This window comes from Agelaius tricolor, unplaced genomic scaffold (genome assembly GCF_023055355.1).
Source record: "Agelaius tricolor isolate 1412-34295 unplaced genomic scaffold, bAgeTri1.0.p SCAF_2, whole genome shotgun sequence".
NCBI classification, from domain to species: domain Eukaryota; kingdom Metazoa; phylum Chordata; class Aves; order Passeriformes; family Icteridae; genus Agelaius; species Agelaius tricolor.
In genome coordinates, this window is record NW_027269262.1 from 68978994 (window position 1) to 69004798 (window position 25805).

At 37.3% G+C, this 25805-nt stretch overlaps 1 protein-coding gene and 1 long non-coding RNA gene across 4 annotated transcripts in view; one reads left to right on the forward strand and one right to left on the reverse strand.

Moving 5' to 3' along the window:
- The window catches only part of LOC139587274 (uncharacterized), a 28519-nt gene extending 27204 nt beyond the window's left edge, over window positions 1–1315 (reverse strand). Inside the window, exon 1 of the long non-coding RNA XR_011678359.1 lies at window positions 1022–1315. This is a non-coding gene — a long non-coding RNA (uncharacterized lncRNA). The remainder of the gene's footprint in view (window positions 1–1021) is intronic.
- Window positions 1315–24598, forward strand: EIF3E (eukaryotic translation initiation factor 3 subunit E). Of its 3 annotated transcripts, XM_071421374.1 has the most exons (14): window positions 1374–1472; window positions 2449–2482; window positions 3167–3281; window positions 6218–6335; window positions 9561–9603; window positions 10082–10186; window positions 12150–12275; window positions 13611–13735; window positions 14477–14603; window positions 16463–16564; window positions 17210–17319; window positions 22702–22804; window positions 23259–23393; window positions 24436–24598. In XM_071421374.1, the coding sequence occupies exons 2-14, from the start codon at window positions 2480–2482 to the stop codon at window positions 24472–24474; spliced, it is 1251 nt and encodes a 416-aa protein (XP_071277475.1). In that variant the 5' UTR covers window positions 1374–1472; window positions 2449–2479; the 3' UTR covers window positions 24475–24598. The 3 variants fall into 3 exon arrangements, with proteins under 3 accessions (XP_071277474.1, XP_071277476.1, XP_071277475.1); XM_071421373.1 differs by lacking the exon at window positions 2449–2482 and having other exon boundaries at window positions 1315–1472; XM_071421375.1 differs by lacking the exons at window positions 2449–2482; window positions 16463–16564 and having other exon boundaries at window positions 1315–1472.
- Window positions 24599–25805: the final 1207 nt, after the last annotated feature.

Consider the following 25805-nt stretch of genomic DNA (forward strand, 5'->3'; position numbering starts at 1 on the left):
AATTCAGTGTCACGTGAAGAATTACTTCATTCACACTGCATACTATTTTTCCCTTACAGGGCATCATTAAGATACAATGAAGTCTTACCTCTAGAAACCAGCCTGTCACATCCTTAATTCTATAGCCTTTACATCTTTCTGTTAAGGTGGGGAGAACATCACTAGCTGCCTGAATAATGGCTTAATAAGTGTTATGACCTTCTTATTGCTCACCTCTCATTTACATTTAAAACAAACCATCCAAGTCTAAAATTAACCTGTACTATAACTATACTAACTTGCTATTCCACATGAACAACTATTGTAGCTACCGTAGACATAGTCTGTAGTTATGTGAATCACATAAACAAATTATTATGCTTCTGCTCATGAAAGGAAAAGTTTGTTAATGACAAAGGTTTTAGTCATGCTTTATGAGAAGAGAGGAGGCTTGACTTACTGAACTCAACTGTGTGTCCTGACAAAAATCACTAGAAAACTTAAAAAGTGTAACAGGAAAAGAAACCTTTTATCTTTCTGATGAGTTAACACGGTGAATCACAGAATCATTTAGATTGGAAAAGACTTCTATGATCTAGTCCACAATTAAACCATGTCCCTAAGTGCCACATCCAGACATTTTCTAAATACCTTCAGGGATGGGACTCAAGCACTTTTCTGGGCAGCCAGTACCAATGCTTCTTTACAATGGCTATAAGGAAGCTATAAGCAAGCTATCAGCAGTATTACTGATTCTTCCATTTCTGTTGCTAAACTCAGCAAATACATTTCTGCACTTGCTTGGAGTTCCCTGTGTAAGCCCTTGTTCAGCAGCTCCCCATCTGGGAGCCTTTTTCCATCACATGTGATACAGTCTTGCCACGGAGAGCTTGGAAACATGGCCAACATGGACCAACCCTTAACAAACTTTTCACTTGGTGCCAAGGACAGTTTAGACCCCTTTTCAGATTCTCACTACCAGATTAGCCCGAGATCAAGTCAAGCTCACGCACGACGCACAAGGTGTGGGGGCTGGACTCACAGCTCACAGCTGCTTTCAGGAGATGTTCACCCCTCCGAAATCCCACTCTGACCCAGGGTGCCCAAAGTGTCGCCGAGCATTTGCTCACGCGCTCCACCGGCGCCTTCACCCCACGCAAGCGCGGCCGCCACACCGCGCGATCGGAGCGGCCCCGGAGCGGCCCGGGCGCCGGAGCGGGGAAGGGAAGGGGAGGGGAGGGGAGGGGAAAGGGAGGGCGCGGCCATTGCCCCATCCCTGGCTGCTGGCCGGGGCGCTCAGTGCGCAGGCCCCGGTTTCCCGCCGCTGGGGGGCGGGGCCGCGCAGGCGCAGCGCCCACAAGAGCCGCGTCACGCCTCTGCCTTTCCTCTGTCCCGGCTCCAAGATGGCGGAGTACGACCTGACTACCAAGATCGCGCACTTTTTGGACCGGCACTTGGTCTTCCCGCTGCTGGAATTCCTCTCTGTCAAGGAGGTGCGTGTCTGTCCTAAGGGTGGGGAAGCTGGCTGTGGGAGCGGGAAGGTGGTAGGCCTTGCTGCCAGCTGCTGGTGCTTCCCGTGGGCCTGGGTGTGCCGCGGCCGGGGCTTCGTCCCGTGGGCCTGGGCGCTGCGCGGGCCGGGCGCGGCCCGTGGGGGATTTGGAGCTTACCTAGGGAGGAGCTCGAGGCTCCTGTGCTGCGTGAGTCCAGGGGCGAAGCGTGTGGGGCTGCCCGGACGGGAACGGGAGCAGAGCCGAGAGGAGGCCTGAGGGAGCCGCTCCTTGATCACGCCGCGCAGCGCCGCGGCCCCTCGCTTGCGAGGCAGCATGGACTTCCTGCACTTTCTCCTTCTTCGGATTTGGTGTAGTATCTTTCTCTTACCTATATTTGGAGAAAGGAGAAGTCAAAGCTCTCCCTTGCAGCCGCAGTCCCAGGGCGTGGGACACCCTCGATAGCCCCGCAGCCGGCTCTCTGGGCGGTCTGTGGGGTTAGGCCAGTGATACTGACTAATTTTAATTTGAAACCCATGTCATCACGAATTTGTGTCGGAAACAAATATAAATCCCTTCTGGAGTTATCCCTTGTGGGTCTTCTTATGTATATTTTTAAGTTATATTGCTACAAAGAGCATAGCAATGCTGGAGGATACCTCAGATGAGTACTTCACATACTTTAGACTAAACTCATCAGTATAAACTATTTTAAAATGGGAGCAAAATATGTAAAGTTATGTGAGTTTTAAATTTAAAGTAGGTGTTATTTTAGCCTTCAGATAGGAACTGTTGAACCGTGCTTGCTAACTTGGCCTTGCCAGCTGTCATGTCTCTAGCATGGGGAGTTTGCTTAATGCCTCTCGTCTTGGGGGCATTTGTGCATAAGCATTTTTATGTCAGCTGAAGTTAATTAAACAGTTAAATTTGTGGTGTTAGTTTTGAACAACACAATGTTCAGAGCTGAATTAAACTTTTACAGATTCTGTATCTGAGATATCCTCAAATGTGGCATGGTGAGTTGTAATACGGCTCTTGTGCAAATAAGTTTTTGAGGAATGTACTGGATTTGGCCTTCGCCTACATCTTCAACGTCTAACAGCAGTTTGCAACTCACTGATAAATTGTGGAATATGAACTCTAAAAAACAATTTGAAAAGTTTAAAAGTACATATTTGATTACATAGCTACTCTAAACTTGTTTTTATGCTATAGACCTAGCAACATATTTAAGAATAATTTGCCATACAATTAAATTGTGAGTTTAATCCTGTATATCTCTTCTGAAATCCACTTTAAGTAATTTAACTAGTCCTCACTGTTCAGCATTTTATTTTGTGGAAGGTATTCAGTACTTTGAAAGAAAAGTATGATTAAGGTTCTTTAATTTTTAAAATATGTGTGTAATTTTGCAATAGGAATTACTATTTATTTTAAGAGACTAGTAATAGTTACTTGACTTCTAATTAGCTTTTGAAGTACCTATTTTGGTAGATAGCAGGAAATATTTGATATTTTGTCAAAACTGAAAATGCAGAGAGGTTTTATAGTAAGTACTCTTAATGGTAGAGCAGTGAGATTTGATACTTAAAACAATTCAGTTGTACAGAAGTCCATAAACTGTGCCATAAAAGTAATACACAATATGAATTGAAACTTCAACACTATTCAGATGAATCTGTTAATAATTGCTATTTCAGATATACAATGAAAAAGAGCTGCTCCAAGGAAAACTGGATCTCCTTAGTGATACCAACATGGTGGATTTTGCTATGGATGTGTACAAAAATCTTTATTCTGATGAAATTCCTCATGGTAAGCTGCTCATTTATATGTAAAGCTTGTTTTTCAATTTTTCTGTCTAACATAATAAATAACTGGTGGTAATTGCTTGTTGTGTATGGCAGCTGGAGTGCTGTTTAACTTTGGGTTACCAAAAGGATGCACAATACTGAGAAAAACAGAATGCCCTAATCCTGAGAAGTTTGGGTTTGTTGGTCTGTCAGGAACTTAACCTTTGAGTGACCTCTTAAGTATTTCAATGCTGATTTGGTAATTTCAAGCACTTTAAAGGTGTTGCACTGCAACTAATGAAGGTGTAGTAGCTTTTCATCTCTCAAACACTTGCATAATGATTTGGTGTTATTTGGTGACTTTCTTTAAAGCATCCAGTGTGTCAAGACTAGAATTGCATTCTAGGTAATTCCATTAATTTATCTGACTGTGGCTGATTTTTAGAGTTTGAGAGACTTTTCTTAAAATGTGTGTTTTCCTCAGTTTTGGCAAAATAAGAATTGCTGCTTCTCTAGGAGAAAATAAATTTAAGATTATAATGAATGCGATCTTTTACTATTTTATCCATGATTTTGATAACTTCTCTGTTTACTACTTAAATTTCTATCATCTGGAGGAGCATTTGGGAATGGGGAGAAAATAGGTAATCTAGCTTTGTCTAATTTCCATTCTTCAGGGGTGTTTTAATTTTAATCATTTTTTCCCAGTTCATTTTTTTATGGGTTGTGTGTTTCATTTTGTACCTGACCTAGTCTTTCAATATCCACTGCCTTCCTATTTCTCCATCTGTTTTTCGTGTTGGTGAATTCCTCACCTTTTTCTTAGCTATTGGGATGACAGTCTTTTTTGCCTGCATCTTAAGAGGAAGAGACTTGGGTGCTGTTGCTTTCTTCCTCTGGGTCTTGCTCTTTTCAGGCTCTTGAAGCTGCAGAGATGGCCACTCTTCTCTTCCAAAGAGGAGAATTAATAGGCTTATGGACATGGGAGTCAGTGTTCTGACTGAGTCTGTGCTAGCATTAGGTGGGCATTGTTATGGGCATGTGTACTGTGACATGCAGTGAGAACCAGGGGGTTTCACTTCTGTCATCTCAGAAACAGTTGTATTAATAGCTTCACCTTTAGGTTACTTAACAGTTCTACTGATCAAAAAAGTCAGGCTGCATCAAGGCTATAAAAAAATCTCAATGCTGAATAGGTATTCCTCTTTCTTTCCCTGCTTCTGCCTTTTTAAACTGTTGAATATTACTGTTAGCAGTAGTAATTAAGGAGTAAAATACTCAAGAAGTAAGCAAGACAAGAATAGCAACTCTAGCAGACTTCCACAAAGTAACTACTCCAAATGTCTTCAGAATTCTCATCATAGCCAGTTACTTAAGGAGATTGTCTCAGAGTATAACTTCATAAGGTCACAGCTGCAAGAAAGTTGAATGAATTTTCTCCCTTGGAGAGCTCTGCCTTCATGAAAAATCAGAAATTCCACACTTGTTTGAAAATACTATAAGAAAAACACTACATCTCTTACGATTCTACCTTACCATTTTGGAAGGTTTTTTGGGGGTTTTTTTGGGTGGTTTGTTTTTTTTTTTTTATAATGACTTACTGTTGTTTGATGTGTGGCTTTTATTCAATTAACATAAGCAGAGCTAGTTCTTTCACACATTGTTCAGGGTGCTTGCTTGCACAGCTTCCTATGCAAAGGCCTTAATTCTGAGATCTTTCTGGTATGTGTCATCTTCTTGTAGCAGCGCTTATCAGAATGTGTGCATGGACAGGTGGTTCTTACTTGTGGAATTGCTGGCATCATTAGAAGCTTACCCTATCCTTTTCCCCTGTTTAAAGTACTTAAAACTAAGTTCACTTACACAGTTACAGTTAGAAATGTCCCTGCACGATTTATAGTTGCTTTTGTCTTGTCTTCCATGAGATCAACTTACAATCACACACCCAGGAGATGTCGCAGGAAAACATTTTCGTATTCTTAGTAAGTCAACTGAATGTTTTACTTTCATCTGTTTCTTCTTCCTGTTTTATAATCTCAAGAGTCAACTGCAGGTGGAGATAATTTCTCCTTGTTGGAACACTTCCTGTCAGGCAAGTTGTTCTCATATTTAGGTTGGGTCACCATTATGGTGTTAGCCACCTTGGATGTCCTGTTCAAATATCTCTGTAGTCAAATCATGAAAGAAATCTTGACTCTGTTCACCATGGCATTGAGTGTTCTGGTGCGTGGCTCACTTTCACAGTTTCCTGCATTTATCTCCTGGGATTTAGTCTTGGCTTCTCTGATCCCCTGTGTTTCACATAGCCAATGTCAGGGTGTTCTTTCTGTTTTGTTTTTTTTTAATGTGTACACTTTTCTAAATTTTAAATCTTCATTTTATTGTGTTACTAGCACTTGGTGAGGAATTTGGGGTCTGTGTAAAATAATCACCCAAAAACTCTTAGTTGAATTTCCTAACAGTTTTTTGTAAAGGCCTTAAAATGTTTTCATTAAGCACAGAGTGTTCAAAATTGTAATTTTGCAGTTTGAGCTGCTTGAAGTTTCTTCTGCCAATTTTTAGTTAAGTATGCTCTAATTGTTCTTTCAGAACCTTATCATCAGTCAGAAGAAAATTAATCTTCGTGGTATCACTGGATTGTTTACTTTTTTACAAGTTTATTTGGAATAAGTGAACTTAGTTAAAGGTTGTTTCTCCCTTAATGGAAGCCTGAAGAGACCTTGTGTAATACAGATTCTGCTCCAACTGTACCCGCTCTCTGGCAGCCTCCACTCAGGAGGAAAAGAACCAAATGTTAGGAGTTTTTACTAAGTTACAGAATAGTTATACACAGCTGGGTTTGAGGACAGGTGAGGTAGGAATTGGGAAGATGTGTGCAAGTGTCAGCACCATGTAATTACAGGCTGGTTCATGTAAAAACTTCAAGCATTATATTAAAGTCTTTTTGTTTGTGTTCAGCTTTGCGTGAGAAGAGAACAACTGTTGTTGCACAGCTGAAGCAGCTTCAAGCTGAAACAGAACCTATTGTCAAGATGTTTGAGGATCCAGAGACTACGAGGCAAATGCAGTCCACTAGGTAATTTCTAACATAATTTGTCAGGATGGCTTGTTGGTACCCCTCAGGTGTTGCTGCTGGGAAAGCTTTTTGTGTAGTAACTGCAAGAAAGACTTTATTTTCATATAGTATTTAAATAGTGCTTGTGGTCAGGTAGGTGAAATTCCTGGACACAGTTTACTCTTTTCAGTGCTTTTCCCTGTTGTGCAAAAGACATCTATTGTTTTAATGTTTGTGAATCAGCTTGTTACAAGTGACAGTCATCATCCAGTGCAGTCCAATCACAGGTTAATTTTTGTTTGGCTTTGATCGGCTTTAGGGTTTTTTGAGGGAAAATACAGGATGAAACAGTTAATATTTTCTTTTCTGCCTTCCAGAAAAGGTTATGGAGTGTCATATTAGTCTGGGAGGCCTGGTGGATGACCATCCTTTCATCCTCAGAGCACATATTTCTTCAGGGTCTTCTGTCCTTTTCCTGCTTACTTTTTCCACCCCCAAACTGTTCCAACTTGTTGGTGTAAGGTTGTGCTCAAGTCTTGTTAAGATGCATCCAATTTTTTTTTTAATTTTCTTATGGGAAGTAATTAAAGTAGAATGAGTTTGTCTGCACATTGTATCTAAGATCTATCAAAGTTTCACCATGGTTAAGCTTGAATTGGGCTCTGTAGGAAAGAATTCAGCTGTAGTCACTGAGGAGTAACTGCCTTCAGCAGAGAGGTGGGCAGGTATTTGTTTGGCATAAATTACTCCTTGTTTCCTTTAGATAGGAATCACTCTTACTGCTCTTGTAAATGTGTCTGGAAAACTGGAATAATAATTGGATCCCTTCTTCAGCCTTACCTGCCCTAAAATTTTAAATAGAGCATACTGTCTGAGACAGAGAACCTATGGCTTAACTTGAATTTGCAGGTGAAGCCTGTACTTGGGTTTATTGTTGGCAAGCTTTGTGCATCCGCTGATACTGTAACATTAGGAAGACTGTAACATTGCTTCTGGGATTTCTTAGAACAGTATTGAATGTACAAACTCTTCTTTCTAGTTTGCAGAAATCTCCTGTATGAATATGCCTTTTTTTATGAACAAACTTCCTGAAGAATATGGGTCCCTCAATGGAGAAGAACTTGATTAAAATCTACTCTGTTTAAAATACACATTATCATCCTTTTTTTCTTGCCTGTGTTCTTTGTTCCACTCTTTGCATTGTTTTCATAATTTGTTATAGATCAATTTAGATTTTGGTCGGTGCAGAAATTCTGAGGTGCAGTGTATTATGTCTCAAAGCACACATGAAGCAAGATGTCAGTACGAATCATGAAATCTGTTAGCTTTACAGCACGTCAGGATAAGTTTATTTTCTATCCTGATACCATCAGAGCTCCTGGTTTTAAGCTCCTGCTGTAAAGCCATTTTTAACCAAGTAAACTGCCTTTGCATCTGATTTCAGAATGGATGTTCATGTCAGGTAACTACATAAAGAAAAAGGAATTGCATTTGTTTATGACTTGTGATTATGCAAAGCCAGGAGTCATTTGCTTTTATAGATATAGCATTGAAAGGGAAAGTCTCAGTTACTATGGCAATTGAGCCTGTCTTAAAACTAGATTCAATTAGAAACACTAGATGTTCAATTAGATTCAAATCTAATTGAATATACAGAGGTCTTGTCCAATTCTTGCTTTGCTTTTAGCCAGTTTTTTTAAATAATAATAATTAGCCTAGAAAAATGTTACTAAAATACCAGCATTTCGTGGGGAGTATGCTGTTACTTGATTTTGATTCACAAAAGTTGGTCAATAGTATGGACTTCAAATTGGAAATGCCTTGTTTGGGAGCAAGAGAGACAATATAGTCAATAAATGCATGGAATATAACTTGCCTAATGCTATAGAATATTAGCCCTACTACTCATCTGCAGCAAGTATTGGTTTAGAACTGATATGTGATTTGTGTTTGTAAAATATCTGGAAACTTCACAGCTCAGAAGTTCTGGTTTTGGTTATTGGCTCAGGAGTAGTTCTAATCCAGATTATTGGGGTTAGATAGTAATAGGTAGAATTGGGCTGAAATATGTCCCATCTGTCTAGGCCTGAGTAGTGTGCTGAAGATAGTAGAAACAAGTTCTGATTCTTTTGGGAATTTCTGCTGGTGATTTTAAATCTCTATCAAATTCAGATAGCTGCATATTATTGGGACTTTAGATCATGACTTTTGATCCATGATGGCACTGTTTGGAATACCCAGCTCTGGGAGAAAAAGAGTAAAGGAGATTTTGCAGGTAGAAGTTCTTTCAAGAATAACCCAAAACATTTTACTACTCTAGGCAACTGTTGGAGGACATTGACTTAAAAATTACAGAGAGTGATAGGCAGTATTCCTCATCCTCAAAGTATGTTTTACTGTAGCAAATCCATGAGATTATTTAATTGCTTTCAGAGGTATGATTGAGGATTGTCATTCTTGGCTCACTTGGCAATTTGCCATTTCCCTGTAGAATCTTGTACTAGAAGTTCTAATTAAACTCAAATTTTTGCAGTCAGTTGATTTCAGAGTAAATGGGAAAATATTCTCTCTCATACCATTTTTATTGTATCTTTGTCTCAGGGAATTTACAGTTTGCCTCCTGGAGGCTTAAGCTTCTCTTTGATATATGTAATAATGCTTGTTCTTTTAGTATTAATGTTAAATAAAAAACAGTCTTCAGAGAGGTGATCACATGAATATAGAAGTTAAGAACTTAGTAGTATGATTATGATTTATGGTTCTGTGTTCTGCACTTACTGGCTGTGGTAGAGACCCACTCTGTCTCACTGCTAGCAGGATAAGTTCTACTTCTATTTACTTTAGTCTTTGCCATTTTTTCCCATCTCCTATTAAAATCAAGGTTGTCTGGAGTAACTGCTTTGAAATTGGAACATGAGAGTGGGAAGAGCTCTAATTCAGAATTTACTTTCATATTGAAAGCTAAGGGTGCTATCAAATTTAAAACAACCTTCTACTCTTTCTTAACTGTAGTTATTGTTGCAGGTGGCATTCATTATTTAAAATTTGAATAATTTTGAGATTTTGAGACTGCATGGCACAGTAATAGATGACTGCAGCTGCTTTTGAACAAGCGGAAGAATTTTACGTCAAATTCACGCTCACTTTTTTGTGTTTTACCTTTAAAATTCTGTTGCATTGTGTGGTGTTGCATGGTGGCTATCAATTTATTTTGTAAAAGCAGTGCTTTCTATCCTTTTATTATAGAGATGGTCGGATGCTGTTTGACTATTTAGCTGAGAAGCACGGGGTAAGTGTTGTAGCTGCTGGAATTCAGTTCTTTGTATGTCCACCCAACCTCCCTCACAGCTGACAGTGTTTTGACCAAGTATGGACAAGCATTTTGTCCTGTCTCCTGTCAATGTAGCTAATAGGTAGAATTCCTAATGCTAACATATTTAAGCCTTTGAACTTTTAATTTTTACAACCAAAAAAAAAAAAAAAAGCTTAAAATTAATGCTGGCTTAGTAACTTAGATAACTAAGATAACTTGGTAACTTAGATGGGCTTTACTTTGTAATGCAAGCTTTCACCTTTTTCTGGTATTGGTATAAACTTTCATTCCATGTCATGGATTGAGAAAATAATAGTTTTCTATTGTCTTTTCCTATGTACAATGTCTTTTGAAAAGCTACAGATTTCCAGTTATACTCTACCATTAAAATGAGCTTGTGACAGCATGGGTTTTTTTCCTAGGGAATAAAAGCTTTTATTGTATTCCTTTTCAGTTTAGGCAGGAGTACCTAGATACACTCTACAGATATGCAAAATTCCAGTATGAATGTGGTAACTACTCAGGAGCTGCAGAATATCTCTACTTCTTTAGAGTTTTGGTAAGTTTTCACTGGTTGTTAGTTTGGGGCTTAGTTTTTTTGGTTTGTTTATTTGGTGTTATTTTCAGCGAAATACTTAAACCAGTAAATTGTCTATAGTCATTCTTAGCATATAATACTTCATAGCTTTTTGAAGCAATTACTGTATGCCAAAGTTTACAGTAATGGTTAATAATCATCACTATGGTTCAGCAATTCCATTATTTTCAAGTAGACCTCAGAATTGTTCTTTGAATTTGTGTGTCTTGTAACATTTAATTATATAATACAATGAAGGGAATACTTGTTTTTAAGAATACTTGATTTTGTGCACAGATGTAGTCAACAGCAGTGAAAAGCTTGCAGGTGGGTTGAATGTAATTGCTGGTAGTAGTGAACTGCCAGCTTCTTATCTGAACTCTGATCTGTCCTCTCTTGAATTCTGTGATGGATTTAAGAGTATAAGTCATCTCCCTATGAAATGTAGACAGCTCAGATGATAAATGTTGAACCAGATCCATTGTCTCTGAAGCAACTCTTTTCATCTTGTTGTAATTCATGTCATTTGTTACTGGTGGGAGTGAATTTTGAGAATAAAGATTTGATGTCCTGTAAGAATCCCAGCACAGTAAATTTATTGTTGGTGGTCAGTGAATAAAAACTGCTTGAAAATCCCAATAATGTAGCTGGAACAGCTGTGGTACCTAAAAGCAGTTATTGTGAACAGCTACCTCTAATTAAGTGATTTGGAACCAGCACAGAGCATGTGAACCTTCTCAGTAGAACTCAGTATCTACTAAACTGGCACCTGGGTTGCCTGGAAGATACTGACTTATGAGCAGTGTATCTCATAAATTTGTGTAGTGACTGTTGAAAACATGGAGTGGTTCATACCTTGATGCTCTTCCTTGCTAGTTTGTATTCCCGTCTAAAAGTAATCTTAACTCTCTGAAATAGTGTTAGAGTAAACCACAAAAATTTCTGTAATTGACTGTAATTAAAGAAGAGAAATTGGGAAATGTATCTTTAATCAGAAGAAAGTATGAATGAGTTGAATTATAAGTCTAAATTTTGATGGTAAAGGTGACTTTCAGTGTTACAGGTCCTTTTTATGTGCCAACAGGGGAAGTAGGTTTGTGGGCAACTGTCCTTAATTCTTCATGCCTTTTTTCTGGGCATAGCATTATGTTCTTGTATGTCAGTAACCTCAAAAAATGGAGTACTGATTTTTGTGCTGATAATAGCTTAGTGTAAAACTTTTGTTACTGATTCTGACGGGAGAAGATTTGTTTCAAAGCCCTGTGTGATGAAACATAGTCTGTGAAAGAGCTATTGTAACCAGTCGAAGAGCAGAATTTGACATTGTGAATGGCATAGTGCAACTCATTCCTGTGTAAAACTTAACACAGCTTGACCTCAGAACTACCCTTCCAGGGAGCAGGTTCAGTGCTGCCAAGTTGCAGTTCCACTGGACATTGCTGTAACAAGTACAGTTCTGGACAAGGCATTAGCAGGAAGAGTTTGGAATGCTAGCTTTTTGAAGGTGGTTATCTACTATTATGGGTTCTTTAGGAACCTGCCTAGTAATAACTTTGTTTTATTAGTTTAGAAGCATTTGTTGAATGGTGAAACAAAAAAAGAAAACCCAAAATAAATTTGGGACCAGTGTGTCATCTGGTGCTCACCCATTTTTAATTTTTTTTAACTTAAACTGCAGCAGCACAGATCTTTGTCTTTTTTTGACAGGATTTCCTAGTTTCTGTTTAAGAAATTTTACTACTGGTTTGTTTTTTTCCCATGTCTAAACTGTTTCTCTGAAAAAAACCCCTACTTAATTTGGAGAGTTAGGCCTATGCAAAATTGGTATCTTGTAAATGAAAAATACTGCCAGAAAATACTGTTTGTAATTTTAAAAGTAAGTAATAATTTTTAACAATAATTTCAAATACTAAGAGTGTGACTTTGTTGTTATTGTTGAACATAGGTTCCAGCAACAGACAGAAATGCGTTGAGTTCTCTTTGGGGAAAACTGGCATCTGAAATCCTGATGCAGAATTGGGATGCAGCCATGGAAGATCTCACAAGACTAAAGGAGACAATAGATAATAATGTAAGTAAAATCCTGGACATCTTAGCAAGGTGAGAGGTTAGAGGTGTTAGTACTCAAGTTTTATTTTAAATTACTTGCAGTCTTATTTAGGAATAGGTTGCCACCTTTTCACTGGATACTTTCTTATTGGCAGTGGGAAAGTCGAAGGATGTTAGTGAAGAAATAACAAAACATTCTCTTTCAAATTGCTTGCCTCTTAACACCTTAGGTTCTTATCTGCATTTTCAAATATATTTCCAATAAACAAAAAAATCTTAAGGATGTGTTTGAGGCTGAGGTATCATTGTGTGAAACTGCTGTTTAAATTTCAGATGCTTGTAGTATTCATCTGCTGGAAGGAATAGAATGCATGTAAATAAACCATTTTATCTGATGAAGACAGTGCTTTTGACAGATATTGCAATCAGCTTATATTTGGAAATAGTTTTCAGCTAATTCAGCTTTCTTAACAAAGCTCTTCTGAGTTCAGATGAGTACCAAGAACTTAAGGGGTGAGTGGGGCTGCAGTACTAATTCAGAGCAACTGATGAGATTAGGGACCTCTCAGTCTTCCTCTTTGCTTATGGAGCTTCACTGGCCATGTCAGAGATGTGAAAGTTTCGTTTTCCTGAACCAGAGTCTTGAGAAAACAGGTGTTTTCTGTCCCCCAGTCGTTCTTTGTCTGTGTGGCAGATAATTAGTGTTAAAAATTTTTCTTCTGTAATTTTGTTGTCTTCATGATTCTCTATGGTTATAGTAGACTACTTGACTTGTTCATTAAACTCCCAAGAATTTTTTTAGGATTGAATCAGAGCAATTTGTTGTCATGCTCTTCAGAGGGAGGATTACTTGCCATGTCAGTTCATCCTCAGTGTGTTGTTTTGCAGTCTGTTTGAAGTGCTGTTGAAATTTGGAGCTAATACAGGTACTTGGAGCTGAACCCTTGTTTGTCCATTATCAGCAGGTTTAAATAAAGATAATTACCTTTTTTTTGGCTGAAAGTGATTATAAAGTTTCATCGTTGTCTGAGAGTTTATGGCAAAAAAAAGAAAAGTCCTGAGGATTTAGAAAGGAAGTAAAACAGAAAAGGTGAAAAAGCCAAGTAGTTACTCAGATCACGTCTGAGGAGGGAATACAAGGAATTCAGAATTAAGAAGGGAAGTAACTTAGGTTGGTATGGTGGTCTTGGAGAGCTAAAATCTCTGCTCTTACTGTAAAAAATGCAGATTCAGGAAACAGTTTGGAATATAATATTGGAAAAATTATCTTGCTTATAACTTTCAGTAGATTTATCATTGAGATGACAAAAAACATTGTGCTGTGTTTGACTTGAACCAATGTTACATTTTCTCCTAGTCTGTCAGCTCTCCACTGCAGTCTCTTCAGCAAAGAACATGGCTCATCCACTGGTCTTTGTTCGTGTTTTTTAATCATCCTAAAGGGAGAGACAACATCATTGACCTTTTTCTCTATCAGCCACAGTAAGTTGTATTGTACCATCTGGGGGGGGAGGGGGGGGGGGGGGCTGTCTTTAAATCAAATTGAAGGCAAATGATAAATATGCAAGCTTGCTGAGCTTGGGGCTGCAGGGTGAAGAAAGGTATTGTTCTATTCTGATTATAGAAAGCTATTTCAAAAGATTCTTGGGAACTCCCAGACTAAAAATGAAAATTGAAACACTGTATCTATTTGTGAGAGGATTGACTTATATGTAGATCTAGCGTTCTTTGTTGCTCCTTTGAATGTTTTCTAAAGCTTGATACTTTTCTCATGTTGTGGCACCCAAAACTGCAACCAATACCCAGATGAGGCTGCCCCAGTGCAGAACAGAACAGGACAATCCCCTCCCTTGCCCAGCTGGTGATTCTGTGCCTGATGTCCACCAAGACACAGTTGGCCCCCCTGCCTGCCAGGACACACTGTGATTCACATTCAGCTTGTCGTTGACCAGGAGCCCCAGATCCCTTTCTGCTCTCCAGCCTCTGATTCCCCAGTCTGTACATAGATCCAGAGTTGCCCTGTTCCAGATGCAGAATCTGACACTTGCCCTTGTTATGCTTAATACAGTTGGTGATTGTCCAGCCCTCTGACTTCTTTGTCAGGCTCTCTCTGCAGGGCCTCTCTGCCTTCGAGGAGTTGAGAGCTCCTCTCATTTTAGTGTCATCAGCAAACTTCAGTATACCTTTGAGTTTTGAATCTTACCTATGTTTTTTTCTTTCTAGGTATCTCAATGCAATTCAGACAATGTGCCCACATATCCTCAGATATTTGACTACTGCAGTCATAACAAATAAGGATGTTCGTAAACGTAGACAAGTGCTGAAAGATCTAGTCAAGGTTATTCAGCAGGTAAGGACTGCAGTATCTGATATATTTTGCCTTTTTTTTAAGAAGACTTCATTATAACCTTCTTCTAGTAATGTGTAATTTTTTTTCCTTTCATGTACATGTCTACTGCTTGTACACATGCATGCAGTAGAGTATGCACGCTGTTCTTACTTTCTGAATTATTAAATGCTGAAAATTCTGTGAGATGTGAAGTGGCTTTGGATCTGATTCTTTTTCAACTCTCTGTACAGTAAATTGTTGTATGAATAAGAGTTCTTTCTTACATTTCAAAACCACTGAATTGTGTGTGTTGATTTGAATTCACATGCATTTTCTTGAAAATGGTTCTGTTGTCACAGTCTCATGAGGATGGAGATACAGAGAAGAGCAATAAAAGAGTTGCTTGATAGCAGTGAACAGGGGTTTAAGGCCCAGAATTTTATATGAAATCACCCAACAACTTGTATACAAACCAATGCACTTCAAATGCTTGATAATCTTGTAATAAACATTGTATCTTTCTGTGTACATATATAAATATGACAGTGCAGTTATTATAGGCTAGTAGTCAGTTATAACCACTTCAGGCATTTGGGAAACTACCTGTGCAAAGCACAGTCAATGCAAAGATCACATTTTAGCTGCAACTTAATCTGTTTTTAAGCATTAGTGCTTACAAAAGGTACCATAAGCAATAAATCAGTGGTAAATCTTGTGACTCAGCTTTTATCTTTATCTAAAATTTGATTGTAACATTGAGCTTTTAATATAATATGAATTTCTAATACTTGAAGTAAGTAATATGTTACAACTTCTTGCTTTTGTTTAATCTTGCCCACCATTAGGGTATTCCTTTTGAAAATAACCAAATTGGGCTTTGGTTTTGAAATCGCCTATCAGATTTCTTAGTACTCCTCTAACTCTGTATGATTCATGATATTAAATGATGATGTGGTAGAGGTTTTGTAGAAATAAAACTTGAAATAACTTGTGCTGCTTTAGTAGCAGTAAAAGATTGTTTATACTAGCAACATCTTTGCAAGTATTGAACTGATAGGTGTGCAGTCTGTTTATTGAAATTGAGAGACGCTCGTTCGAAGACCATTTTGCAAATAATGGTTAACAAGTGCAATTCTGATGTGAAAAACATGTATAGAACTTAATTTTAAATCTAAATAATGAGTTTGTAAGTACAGTTCTTTGGGGAAGGAAAAAAATAGCTGATCCAGAAAGAAAAATCTCTTAGGAATTCCCTTAATCTGTTGATTTTACTGTATGCTAAAGCAGATACTGATACATACTGATTTAAGCTGTCTTATAATATGCATTAGAAACCCTTAAGGGGATGTTTGTTACACTTGAATTTGCACAATTGTATATAGATGTAGTGTTATCTCTCCCTGGTAATAGAGAAAGTTGAGTACTTCTGTAATACCAAAATAATTTGAAGTAATTAGTGTATAGAAAGTAGCATTTTTCTTAGCTATGTTGTCTATGAAAATCAAATAATTGTTCAGTTTCAAGTATGAAGGATTTGGTGTTGGAGTCCTCTTTGAAATCAGAATTTAGGAAGACTATTCTATCTCATTTTATGAAATTTGGAGGTTTGATACAAAGACAGCTCTAATATCTTGACAGCTTCCTAGCCCAAAGGTTACAGCATTAAATGATGAAGGTGAAACTACACCTCTGGTTATTTTACCAGACTAAAGGGAGGAAGCACATTTATGTAGCTTTTATAAAAGGAATTTGGAAGTTCAGGGTTTTTTTAAGGTGATATATGGGCTTGTTTCCACTATTAATTCTTTTAAGAGTATAAGGAATACGTGAGCGACCACGTGGCCTTGATTTCTGATGTTGTTCCCAATTTTTTTTAATAGGAATCGTACACATACAGGGACCCTATCACAGAGTTTGTGGAATGCTTGTATGTTAACTTTGATTTTGATGGAGCTCAGAAGAAGCTGAGAGAGTGTGAAACAGTAAGACTTAAAATATTTATAAGACTCCTTTTCCTTTAAGTAAAGACCTCTAAAATTCACAGTGGTGTTTGATTACATTGCCAGCGTTTTCTGATAAACTTAAATTCATGATTGGGTGGTGTTGGGTTTTATGACAACTCATTTTGTAACACATGTGACTTACTGTTAAGAATATAGCTTTAATGTTATTAATGTTATATTTAAGAATTTCTAGAAGAAGAAGCAAATAGGTAATCATGCATTTGGCTGAGCTTCAGGTGTTCCATTAAAGTCTGAGAAGTGCTTGAAGAAAAGCTCAGATTTGCCTTTTGTTGTGAAAGATGAGTGAGGAGTCAAATTTTGTGTTGAAAGTATCTTCAATATTTAAGGGCAGCAGTAGAGTTTGACCTTCAGTAGAGTTGCAACCTTACTCTCGAGTCAGACCTCAGTGATCACTTAGCATGCAATTTAAATTTAGTAAGATGCTGAACAATGAAAAATATTGTTTGTCCATAGCTTTTTTGCCACATCTTTGAACATAGCAATAATGTTTTTAGGTATACTGTGGGCTGCTCGTAGTTATTGGCTTTATTTACTGGCAGTGTCTGCCAGTACCTTTCTACTCACATGTTTGCTCTCATGTTCCCTTTCTGCTGCCACATGCAGGTGCTTGTGAATGATTTCTTCCTAGTGGCATGCCTTGAGGACTTCATTGAGAATGCCCGTCTCTTTATATTTGAGACTTTCTGTCGCATCCATCAGTGCATCAGCATTGGGTAAGAGAATGTCTTCATTCCTCAGTTCAGAAAATCAGTCATGGAGGGCAGTTTGACAAACAGTGCGAACTTCAGGAAGTATTCAGTTGTCAGGTAAAATCCTAACTGAAATCTCATTTGCGTAGTATTCTTTCTAGTTTTATAAATCTAATGTGATGTACTTGAATTATAATTATACTTCAGAATTTAATTATTGTGTTTAACTTCAAAACAACCCTTCTCTATCACCCCTAGCCCCCCCCAGACAAGCAGTACTTTCAAGCTAAAACTGCTATGGTTTTAAGTGGGATCTCTGCTGAATTTAATGTTAACTTTCATACCCCATGTCACTGAAGTCCTGGTGGCAGTACCTCATTTGGGCCTCAATTCCACATGTTGAGATAGAGTGTTAATATTAAGTAAATACAAACTGCAAATACAACAACTGCTTAAATTTATTTTTATTTGGTAGCTACGGATACCCATGTGTGTCTTATAGATATGTTCTTTGAAATTTATTGAATCACATTGCCTTTTTCATTAATTAAATAGGAAACAGTGGATTTCATTCCCTGTGACACAAAGTGATTCAGCTGTAAGAATTGTTATTAGCAAATATGTCTGTTGGTTATTCAGATTTATTTTATAAATACAGGTTTTTCAAATGAATCAGCTCTGATGCCTCTTATATATATATATTTAAAAAACACTAAATGGGATGATATTATGTATGCTTGAGATCTCTTTCTACTTGGCCTTTGCCAACATTTCCCATATTTCCATACCCTTAAATTAAAAAGAAGGAAGTGAAAAACTCTGAATGCTATAAAAATCTCACTGATAGAGAACAGTGCAGAGATCTTTGAGACAGGAGAAATGAAGGCTGTTGAATCGATCAAGTTCAATGGAGTCTTCTTACTAGCTTGTATCCAGAGCAAATGAGTGCATCTAGTCCTCTGAGGAAAGGATTTAACACTGCCTGATTTCAAAGGAAAGGATTTGAGAGAAAATTGTCTTAATACTGCCAACTTCTTTGAAGGATTGCTTTTTTTTATGAATAGATATAGTTGGAAAAAGGACTGAGTCTTAATACTTTTAATCTTTAGTCACTGGGTGATGTTTGTCTTCATTGCCTTTGGAAAAATTTTTATCCTTTGTATCAGCTTAAAATAGAATAGTGGCTTTGATGTAGAAGGGAAACAGTGAATTTGAGCATTTTAGTCAGCTCTCATGTATTGGGTTTAAGCATACAGTCCTAATAGGAAATGGAATTGCATTCTGTGAGCAGAGCTTTTCCATACTTAATATTTGTTTTTGTAAGAGGGCTAATGCTTTGTCTAAAATCACTTTAAGCAGAAGTACTGCATGGTTAGGCATAAAGGGGATTTGAATAAGTATTTGGAAAGAAAGAAAAAACCCTGTACGTATAGTGGTCTTAAAAGATGGGTTTCTGGGGAACATAAAACCCAATAGTGTCTTGCTCTTTCTTAGAAATCTCTTTCGTGGTGTGAACACTGCACATTTTCAAGCACAAGTTTTCAATGAAATTAAATGTTTAAGCTTTTTTAACTAGAGACTAGATGGCTTTCTAAGAAGTCTCCTCTTACCTGACTCTGGTCAATGAGCAAAGACTCTGCAGTGTGTATGTTAAGAATTTTTCAAGTCTTGTTTCAAAAGATATTGATACTCTGTGGGCAACATACCAATAATTCATTATGGCAAAAATTGCAAGCTCTGTCAAATTTTGTGATAGGTAATTGCCATTTATTTTGTTTTTATTACTTATAGTTCATATTTTTTGTGCTGTGTGTGATATTTCAACTTCGGGTATGATAGAAAATGTAGTTGGCTGTCCTTGTTATGTGTAATTCCTAAATACAGGTAGCAGTGTCCTTTCTTTATAAGCATTATAATGTGTTCTGAGGCAAGTGATAGATTTGGAGTTGAGACATTTATCTCAGAGTGACGTGGATATTTCTACCACATACCCCTAAGTTAATTGCACATGGAATCAGTCATCAGTAATGAGGTGGTTCTCAGTAGGTCATTGTGTGTTTAATGATGGATATCAGCCTTAAATTTCTTTGCAAGCTGTAACAATGATTATATTTGAGCTGATTAAATTAGGTTCATAATTATTTCTTAGTGCATTTGAATTGCTTTTGAAGAAATTAGCCAGTTGAAATGAATGTTGGGCTGAGACGTAGTTCTTGCATTTTCTTGTTCACAAGTGATTTCCACTGCTAATCCTGGAGCAAAAAACTGAATGATTGTAACACAGTGCTTGATGAGTACTGCTTAGCTATTCAGAATGATTTTGAAAACAGTAGGAAACTTCCTTATATTTGCTTTGTCAGTTGTGACTTGAAGTTTGCACATCCTAAATCACCCTGTGATTGGTTTGCTGTTTGAAATATCATGTTTATCAGAAGTAATAGATGGTTATTCTGTTTTAGTTTAGTCTTTGATATGCCTGTATTTAATTGGAGAGCTGAATATGCTTCATTCTTCTTTTGTACTGCACATACAAGAAAACTATATAAGATGGGCTTGTTCATATATGAGCATGTGGGGAATTCAGCTTGCCTTTTAAGTAAATGAAAACTTAACACGAGCCCTAGCATGACCCAAATAAGTGAATTTTCTTCTAAAACTAGGGGACAGAAATGATTTTAAAGTCTGCCATTTGAAATTAACTCTAACTTGATATGGTAGACCATTCTTTAAATTTTAATAGTATTTCATTATAATTGACTTCATTTTTATTGAATTATATCAGGAATCTTTATAAACAGTGGTAACCTATAATACAAATTGTGTTGCATCCTTTCCTTAATATTGGTGATGTTAATACATATTTGTAAATCTAAACGTGTCACTATTACTTCAGCTGTCAAACTTGAATGAAGCTAAGCTGTATTTTATATCTCAAGAGTTTTAAATACATGTTCTAACTGTGGTAGGAGAATAGTGGTGTTTGTTACAGAATTGTAATCAGGATAGATCTTCTGTGCTTTTGGCTCTGAAAAGATAGAGAATACTTTTTTGGTCATGTATGTTAGTTTACCAGGAAAATACCTCTATGTTATACATCCATGCACCTTGGGTGGTCCTGGCTGCTTCAGTGTAGGCTGCAAGGAGAGACTCTTAAGAGGGAATCCAGTTGCCCCAAGTGCTAGAGGAAGGTCATCTCTTGTGTCAAAGATGTGTTAAAGTTCTAGGTTTTTAATAGATTTACTCCTTATTCAGTGGAAGATACACAATGTTTAAATTTTAGTATAAAACAACTGACATTATTAGGTAGCAAGTAAGTCTCAAAGCTACAAGATGAGATAAAACAGATTTTACATCGTTTTTACTCTGTCATTTTCATTCTCTGATTTTCAAGTTTTCCAGGTACATGTGCAGGAAAATAATACTTGTGTAGTGTTACTTCTGTTGCGTTGCTACATATATATTGTATGTTTGTTCCAAAACACTTTTTAGTTGAAAAAAATCCACTTCTCAAGCAGCTGAGCTAGTAGGAAAAGGTAGATATAATAGAAAAAGGTAAAATTATTTGCTAGTAACAAATGCAAAGTACTTCATAGTTTCTGGCTTGGAATGATTCTCTAGACATATATGCCCTCTTACCCTCTAATTACACGAGGACTGTGTTATAAGGAAAAAGGAGAGTGTAGGTGCTGTAGATTGGAAGTGATCTGGTTTAATCCTGTGAACTCAGTTGCAGCTCTGAGCAGGTCCCACAGCAGTATTCCATTATGCTGCTTAGTCAGGAATCCACAAGTAAATCCTCCTATCTCCATGAATGGAGGTTCCACACTGTAATCCCAAAGCTGGGTTGCTTGATCTCCACTGTAGTGGCAGTAGCCTTTCTTGTGGTCATCTGGAAGGGAATTTACTTTATCTAAATCTTACTAAGGCTTTTAAAAGAGAAATGTGAGAATTATACTCACCCCCTTGTACTTTCAGTTTAAAATGTGTTTAGTTTCAAGTCAAATGCTTAACATCACTGATTGGGGGTAATAAAATTATTGTACTTTTTTTGTATTAAAGTGTCTCATGTTCTGTCCAGGTGACTGATAATTCCACAAAAAATTCCATGCCTAATGTCTTCTGCTCTCTTCTGCCTTTATAATTGCTCATTCAAACTCAGATTAAAAGGTCTACTGGAACAGTAGCAACTGGGGTTGGGTTTTACTTCCCCTCATTTTGCCAAGTTCAAACACTTGTTACCCATTTGTTGTCTTATTTTGCTGAAGTCAGTGTAAGTTCAGTATTTTAAGTTACTTTGGGTTTTTTTTTTTTCCTATTCACTTGATGTTTATCTGTGGAAAAAATGGAATTTGCCTTTATAGTTGGGAGAAAGGTAAGAGATCAAGACCTTATAGGAGAGACAACTCTATAAAGAAGTGTACATAGAAGTCCAGTCAGGTAGATGTTATAAAGTATGTTATAAACTAGTTACTTGATGCAAATAATCATCAAGAAAAAAATCACTTTTTCAGGTGGAGAAAAAGATGTTTAGGCAAGATTCTGTAAAATGGTGAGAAATTGACCTCTTGTGCAACTCAGTGTAGTCAGCTGGCTTTTTAGTCATTCCTGTAGCCTTTACCTCATGTTTCTTACCTTAGTCTGCAAGCTGATGGAAGAATGAGTGTTACTAATGCCCTGTATGAGCCAACTGCCAGCAGGAAGCTGGAGGAGTTAGCTGGAAAGCCACAGGAAGCACTATTAGGAGGAATTATTCCTGGACAAGAGTGCTTGTTTGATTAAGAATTTTCCTTTCTCTGTTTTCCCCCACCTTCCTTCCTTGAAGTTGCAAGAAGTTCTAACATAGTGCATCTGTCATATCTTCTATACCAAGCTCTGTCTCATGGGTCTTGTTCCTGAACTTCGGAGAGAAATTTTCTTGTTAAACATATTTTTTCTACTAGGTAATCTATACTTTCTTGACTGCTGATTGCATTTAAGTAAGAATAAAAGCAGTTCAGTTGACTTTTTTTTTTTTTAATAGTGGTGGTGGTTTTATGTTATTAGTGAAATTACTTAAATGACAGTTTTTCCAAGAATGTTTGTGTAGACAAGGTTTAATAGGAACATAGGAAAACTGTGCAGGTCAAGATTTAAAAGCAGTGTGGTGTAGTTCAGAATGAGTAAGTATATGCTTTGGGATATGAATTTCTTATTTGCAGTGGGGGTGGGAGATGGGCAGAAGAGCCTGTATGTAATTTTTGAGTCATTTCAGTCCAATTAAAGTAAGCTTCCCAGCTATGCAGTATTTATTGAATCTTGGACTGTGCCATATTTTGTATTGGTTTGACTTGTATTCCATAGTCCCTTGTTATGTTTACCAACATCAGAGATTTTATTTTGCCATTTAATAAGTTGTTTATCTTTTAGTATGTTGGCAGATAAACTAAATATGACTCCTGAAGAAGCAGAAAGATGGATTGTCAATCTGATCCGGAATGCGCGATTGGATGCCAAACTGGATTCCAAGCTGGTAAGACTGCACATTGAGTCATGGACTGGTTTTTGTTGAAGGACCCTAAAGACTGTCTAGTTACAATCCCTCTGCATGGACACCTCCCACTGTACCAGGTTGCTCAGAGCCTCATCCAGCCTGGCCTTGAGCACTGCCAGGGATGCAGCACCCACAGTTTTTCTGTTCCACCCTCATAGTAATCTAATCTAAACCTGCTCTCTTTTCATTTTAAAGCCAGATGGATCCAAGTGAATTTGTTGAGTTTTTCATTAAATTTCTTTTACTTCATGGGCAAAGAAAAACAATAGAAATCAAAAACTTTCTGTTCCTGGATAAACTGTAGTGGATTTCATTTATTGTGTTTTGTGCTTGTCTGTAAGATCTGAGAAAGTTCTGAAAGCAGAGTATTACAAGCAAAGATCCTTGCATGCTGAGCAATTGTTAAATTTGTTCTGTCTTTGCTGGGTTTTAGGGCCATGTAGTCATGGGCAACAATGCAGTCTCACCTTATCAGCAAGTGATTGAGAAGACCAAAAGCTTGTCTTTTCGTAGTCAAATGTTGGCTATGAACATTGAGAAGAAACTGAATCAGAGTGGTAGATCTGAGGTCAGTATAAGTTTTGTTTTTCTGAATTCTTGCCTTTTTTAAGAGATAATTTTCAGAATAATTCTTAAACTATGCCTTAATTCACCAGGTGTGCCTACTCCTAGTTCTAATATTAGGAATTATGTTGGAAATGACATAGTGACCACAAACACAGTGCTTCTTGCTTTTTTTTAGCCTTTCTCTTCATCATTAGATTTTATTCTGTTGCATAACTGTTTCTGTCATTTGCTGCTCTGCTTCTTTCAAATGGTCTCCTTCACCACTAGGAAAGGGCAGATTATGAAGTGTGACACTTATGAAAGTAGTTATAATACTTTTCCAAGTGAGTTGTACTCAAAAGTATTGTAGGGGTGTATGTGGTATTGAAAAGAGAATGAATGATGCTCAAGATTGGAATATGGAGGAAGAATTGTGCAAAACCCTAACTGTTAAATCTGTTAAGTGGAATTCTAGAAAATATAGTTGTCATTGAAAGCTTCAAGTAGTACCAGTGAAAATGAGAAAATTGGCTAGATCATCTGGTTTTGCTTCCCTCCATATTACATATGAGAAGCTCTGTGAGGCAGAACAGCACAGTAATGGGGGTGGCTCTGAGGCCCAGCTGTACATCTTTAACACGAACAAAAATCAGAACAAGCTACACAGCAAAAGAGCTTAAACATTATAAGTTTTATTGTGCTTCCTCAGTGCTTGGCTGAAATACTGGTGGAAGTTGGACAGGTAGTGGTGCACCATTTTATTCTGTTAATAGGAAGTTTTGGTGAAACTTGTGTATCATTGCTTTCTTTTAAAACTATAGCTGAGAAATTATTCCTATATTTATATTGGGATCTTCCAGAACTTCTCCTTTTTGAAACTACTAGCTTGGAGGACTCTAGCTGTACAACTCAATTACAGTGTGTGTGTCAGGGATGTGAACACTTGGCTTTAACCTTATAGGGTATCCTTCATAATTAGCAACATTCCCACTGTTTAATGTGTTATACATTTCAGTAAGTATTAGGTAATATAGTAATTTCTTCTAATCTTTATTCATTTTTAGGCACCCAACTGGGCCACTCAAGACTCTGGATTCTATTGAAACACTTCAACAGTGGGGACAAATCTGTTTATTTGACTAAAAAAGCACATAAATATGTAACCTTTTTGAGAAAAGTAATTATGTGTTAGCGCTTATGTTATTGGAATAAAATTGGCTACTTTTATCAGTCTGTGTGTCTTTGATTTAAATAGATTCCTATGTTTTATAAGGACTTCTTAACATAATAGTATTCTACAGAATTTTTGACCACATATTGCAAAATTTAGGATGTCACTTGTGTTAGGTCTGTTTGTACCAAAGGATGCTTTTGCTCTCTGGGTTGAGTTTGGAAGCAGGGATTTATAGATTTCTTCTTACCTATTGCAAATGTTGCAAGTTAAAAAAATTAGAAGTGTGTGGAACAAACAAATAGACCATGTTTGAACATGTGGCCAAGCCAAAATCTTCTTCTGTACTTCCATGTTATTGTTTGTTACTGGGAGAAGCATGGAAAAGGCACTTGCAGCCAGTATGTTCTGTGAAACCTAACATAATCTACATGTAGAATAATTTGAGTAGACTTCTTGTGTTCATGCTTCAGAATTTTTACTGTTTGAAATCAAATTTTTAATCTTGCCTTGTGTTGTAAACTTTGGAGTATTTTTGTTTGGGAGGGAGGATTACAAAAGGCCTGACAAGTGAGCTGCATATGGTTTAAAACTTTCATTCTGAAATTTGAAGTTCTTAAGATGAATGATGCAAATATAAGAGCAAAACTCTAGTTCAACTATTGGATTTTGGAGGGGGTTTGTAAGTTTCTGGGGTTTTCAACTACTGTTTCACACTTGCCTGGATTTCCTTAGTACCTTTGCACTGCAGAATATGCCTCAGTATCTTTAAGAGAAATCACAGATCCTTTTTCTGAGTTCTGTCAGGTATAGTGACTGATCACTGAGGTGAGTGTAGATGTTGGAAAGGAAGAGGCATTATCACTGCATACAGTTTTGTGTTTAAGGTTGAGGGAAACACCAATGACTCACCTTGAGCTTGTTCCAGCTGTGTGCCTGTTTCCCTCTTAACTCCTTGAGTTCTGGGATTCATCTATGTGTGTAAAGTTGTTTCAGCTTGCCAGCACTCCTGCTTACTGTCTGGAATTACATGTTGCCTGGGAAAGGAGAAACAGTGTAGTGATGTTCAGCCTTAAGGCTAAGACCGGTTTTTTTCTGTTGTATTACTGGGTAAACAAGACAAGTCTTCAAGCTGCATGGAGACAGGATCAGTGGCAATGGACACAAATTAAAACATGGGAAAAATCCAGATAGATTTTAAGTGGGAATAACAAAATATTGTTTTATTACCTAAAAGATCATGAGGCACTAGAAGCAGTCACC

Bases quoted from the DNA above. Each gene is read 5' to 3' on its own strand.
- EIF3E (XM_071421373.1), top strand. From the start codon at position 1,383: ATGGCGGAGTACGACCTGACTACCAAGATCGCGCACTTTTTGGACCGG. The intron at 1,473-3,166 runs GTGCGTGTCTGT...TTGCTATTTCAG, and splicing joins AATTCCTCTCTGTCAAGGAG to ATATACAATGAAAAAGAGCT. The intron at 12,276-13,610 runs GTAAGTAAAATC...ATTTTCTCCTAG, and splicing joins AGGAGACAATAGATAATAAT to TCTGTCAGCTCTCCACTGCA.